The sequence below is a fragment of the Anarrhichthys ocellatus genome, unplaced genomic scaffold (assembly GCF_004355925.1).
Source record: "Anarrhichthys ocellatus isolate YVR2014 unplaced genomic scaffold, GSC_Weel_1.0 scaffold4838, whole genome shotgun sequence".
Taxonomy (NCBI): Eukaryota; Metazoa; Chordata; class Actinopteri; order Perciformes; family Anarhichadidae; genus Anarrhichthys; species Anarrhichthys ocellatus.
In genome coordinates, this window is record NW_022284812.1 from 1 (window position 1) to 3,993 (window position 3,993).

Consider the following 3,993-nt stretch of genomic DNA (forward strand, 5'->3'; position numbering starts at 1 on the left):
CACACACACACACACACACACACACACACACACCTTCCTGGTGTCTCGGGGCAGCAGCAGCTCCAGTGTCGCTACGTTCGTCTCTCTGAACGTCTTGTTTCCTTTCCCTCGGTTCACCGCCTGCTGTCTGATGACCTCCAGAGCTCCTCCCACCTCCTCTACCTGTAGACACAGCAGAGGGGAGAAGCGCTCCGCCAGCTCCTGACACAACACACACACACACACACTTAATTAGTCTGTTTATTTATTCCTTTCTTTTTTACATGTACGTAGTAAAAATGTATTCCTCTCCTCTCCTCCTCTCCCCCTCTCCCCTCCTCCCCCTCTCCTCTCCCTCTCCTCTCCTCCTCTCTCCTCCTCTCTCCTCTCCTCTCCTCCTCTCCTCCTCCTCTAACTCTCTCCTCTCTCCCCTCTATCCTCTCCTCTCTCTCCCCTCCTCTCCTCCTCCTACCTTCATGTGCTGATGACCCAGCTCACTGCTGTCCTCACTGAACGGAGGATTCCACAGCTGGATCTTCTCCTGCTTCAACATCTGCTTCAGCTTCGCCTCCAAGTTCTGATCAGACATCTCCTCTGATCTGGAGGAGGAGGAGGAGAAGAGAGAGAGGAAGAGGAGGAGTGAGGAAGAGGAGAGAGGAGAGGAAGTATATATATATATATATATATATATATATATCTTGTTTACCAGTCTATCTTTAAACAGAGAGATAATGTATAGAATATATATATATATAACTGTTAAGCTATGTAATATAACAATATATAACAATATATAACAGCTAATGTCCAGAATGCTCACCGATATTAAACGAACTGTAATCTGAGAAATTACCCAGAATACTTAGCGCCAGTGACGCAGTTAAAACTGAAACAAACGTTGAGTTAACGTGACGTCAGCTCACGTGACTCGTTGTCATTCTACAGCTGCGTAGCTTCAAACTGCTCGTTTGACTGTTTTTATCCTTTCATTGTGCCGCCAGACGCTGTTGAATATATCCGAGAGTTACCTTGATGTTAGAGGACACGATGACAAAGAGCTCCGCGGTCCGAAAAGTCCGTTAAATCTCCGTTAACCGTCCGTTAACCGTCCACTTCCTCAGTGCGACGGTGTTGTTTTTGTCATCTTTCGTAACGAGGTTAAAGGAGGAGGAGGTCTCACTCTGAGCACGTTTAGGGTCTGGTTGACGTTACGTAAGCTAACGTAACGTCAAGCGATAGAACAGCCGAGAGACCCGTCTTCTCAGATATAGACGATCTTTGATGCACTACGGCGTCTTACAAGGGTCAAATGTAGAAAAGCTTTATTTCTATGAAAGATATGAAAAGTTAGGAAGAGACCCAAAGTAAAAGAAAGTAAAGATTAAGTTAAATAAAATAAAATTAAATCAAACAAAAATGTAATTTAATCAAACAATAAAACAAGATTAAATTAAATTCTGGTGTAATGAGGTCAAAGACAACAACATCAGACTCATTATTATTTTATTGTTGTACATTCGATCATTTTAATGCACAACTTTCAACGACTCGTTTCTCTTCCTGCATCATGATGCAGCAGCTTTATTAATTAAATATCTGAATGAATTCATATATCTATAGTACATATACATACATATGAAATATAAAGATGTTGATAGTGACGAATGTATTCTTAAAGAGACAGTACACCATTAGACGGACTGGACGGGGACCCTCAGAAGGACGAGTACATCCCCAGCCTCCTGGCGGACTCTGAGATCCTCGGGGTCTTCCTGTTGGGGAACGGGTGGTAGCTCTGGTTCTGGGTCTGGTTCTGGTGGACCCCGGTGGAGGAGCCCACACCCCCCAAACTCAGCTGCCTGGTGAACCTGAGGGCCGGCGCTGATAACTTCCTGGAGCCGAGTGAACCAGAGACAGAAACCTGGACTGGATCCGTCTTCTCTGGATCTCCTCTGGACCCGTCAGAGGACCCAGGACCCGGGTCTCCTCCAGAGGAGCCAGGACCCGGGTTTCCTCCAGAGGAGCCAGGATCGGGGTCTCCTCTGGACCCGTCAACGTTGACTTCTTCTGTGGTGCTGCAAAAGGAGCTGCAGGAGGAGAGTTTTCTGGACTCGGAGGAAGACGAGGAGCGTCTGTAAAGACCAGAAGAACTTCATCACAATCTGATCCACTAGAACATTGAATTGATCTTCTGGTTATTTAGCACAGCGCCATCTGCTGGAAGGTTCAGAGAGTAACGAACAAAGTGAAGGAAAAGAGTTAAAGAAATACAATAAAACACAATTAAGTTAAGTTAAGTTAAATTAAATTAAATTTTCCCTGACCGGGAGGAACTGTCGGTGACACCGGGACAGCAGCGCCGGTGGAGTTCCAGGTGGACGCGCCACGGGTCGGGGTCAAAGGTCACATCTGGCGGCGACGTGAAACCCTGAGAGACGGAGACGACGACCTCCGACAGCTCCTCCGACACTGAAGACAGAGTAACCGAGTATTTTATACTCTGGTATTATTGTGGTTTTACAATGTGAAGTCACATCTTCTTGTCTCTGGGGCTTTTATTTTGAAATCTCAACGCGTGACTTGTTCCTGAACGTTCTCTGCACAGATCCACAGTTTCTTCTTCTCTCTCTGATATTACAACGTCTACTTTCTCACTGACACACCTGAGACGCTCCTCCACAGGTAAGCAAGCTCACCTGTCCTCAGCAGCAGCACGTGTGTGTGTCTCCTCTGCGTCTCTCTGGTGCACCTGTACTGTTCTCTGAGCAGAGAGATGTCCATGTTCCTCCTGCTCTGCTGCTCCTGCTCCTCCTGCTCCTCCTCACGCCTCACCAGCTGCTCCTTCTTCCTGATACCTGCGGGAGACACACAGAGAGGTGACCTTTGACCTGCACACACCTGCACACACATACACACACCTGCACACACCTGCACACACATACACACACATACACACACCTGCACACACCTACACACACCTGCACACACCTACACACACCTGCACACACCTGCACACACCTGCACACACATACACCTACACACACCTGCACACACCTGCACACACCTACACACACCTGCACACACCTACACACACCTGCACACACCTACACACACCTACACACACCTGCACACACCTACACACACCTACACACACCTGCCCACACCTGCACACACCTACACATACATACACACTTATAACACATCTAATCTTTATTGTTAATATTTAGTTTTATTTGCAGTCTTCAGTATTGTATTATATAATATATGTATGTGTACATGTACATTGTGTGTATATATATATATATATATATATATATATATATATGTGTATATAACAATTGCTGTATATATTATATATACACAGGTGTGTGTAGATGTGTGTGTGTGTGTGTGTGTGTGTGTACCCTCCAGCAGCTCTCCACAGCAGCAGCAGGACATCCTGTTGGCTGCAGCAGAAACACACCTGCTTCAGGTGAATTCAGCGTCCTGCTGCTCGGAGACTCGTGGTGCGTTCAAAGCCCGTCTGGAAGCTCCGATAAGTCACTACCTGCTCCTCAAAGCCGTGAAAATGGATCCAAGTAAAACCTGAAAAACAAAAGTAAAACGATGAGCTGTGACCGGTCGAAGGAGAAATCAGGAGAATGAAGGAGGCGACAGGTTCCTGCTGTGTTACCTGGTCAGGTAGGAGGTTGGACTGATAACACACACACACACACACACACACACACACTGGGCTCTGACTTTGATTGGTGTGTAAACAGTGGAAATGTGTTGACCTCTCTGAGTGTGTGTGAATAACAAACGCTGCATTCATTAACAATCAAGAGTGAAGAGAGTTAAACAGCTTCAGAACAACGACTCAGCAGATTACAGGAGGTCTGAACCACCAGCTGTCACCTGACACCAGTACACACCATTACACACCATTACACAACAGTACACACATGTACATACCAGTACACCATTACACACCATTACACACCAGTACACACATGTACATACCAGTACACACCA

General features: G+C 46.3%; 2 protein-coding genes across 2 annotated transcripts; both read right to left on the bottom strand.

Moving 5' to 3' along the window:
• Positions 1-33: 33 nt before the first annotated feature.
• On the bottom strand, positions 34-1,131 carry LOC116379651 (NEDD8 ultimate buster 1-like; the record flags this gene model as incomplete). The annotated part of the gene is made up of 3 exons (XM_031841618.1): positions 1,008-1,131; positions 452-578; positions 34-201 (listed from the first exon to the last, which is right to left on the bottom strand). Coding segments are annotated over exons 2-3 (285 nt in total), but the record flags the coding sequence as incomplete, so codon positions are not given.
• Positions 1,132-1,465: 334 nt separating this feature from the next.
• Positions 1,466-2,891, bottom strand: LOC116379652 (uncharacterized). The gene is made up of 3 exons (XM_031841619.1): positions 2,676-2,891; positions 2,304-2,448; positions 1,466-2,111 (listed from the first exon to the last, which is right to left on the bottom strand). Exons 1-3 carry the CDS (start codon positions 2,887-2,889, stop codon positions 1,694-1,696), a joined length of 777 nt encoding a protein of 258 aa, XP_031697479.1. The 5' UTR covers positions 2,890-2,891; the 3' UTR covers positions 1,466-1,693.
• Between the last annotated feature and the right edge of the window lie 1,102 nt (positions 2,892-3,993).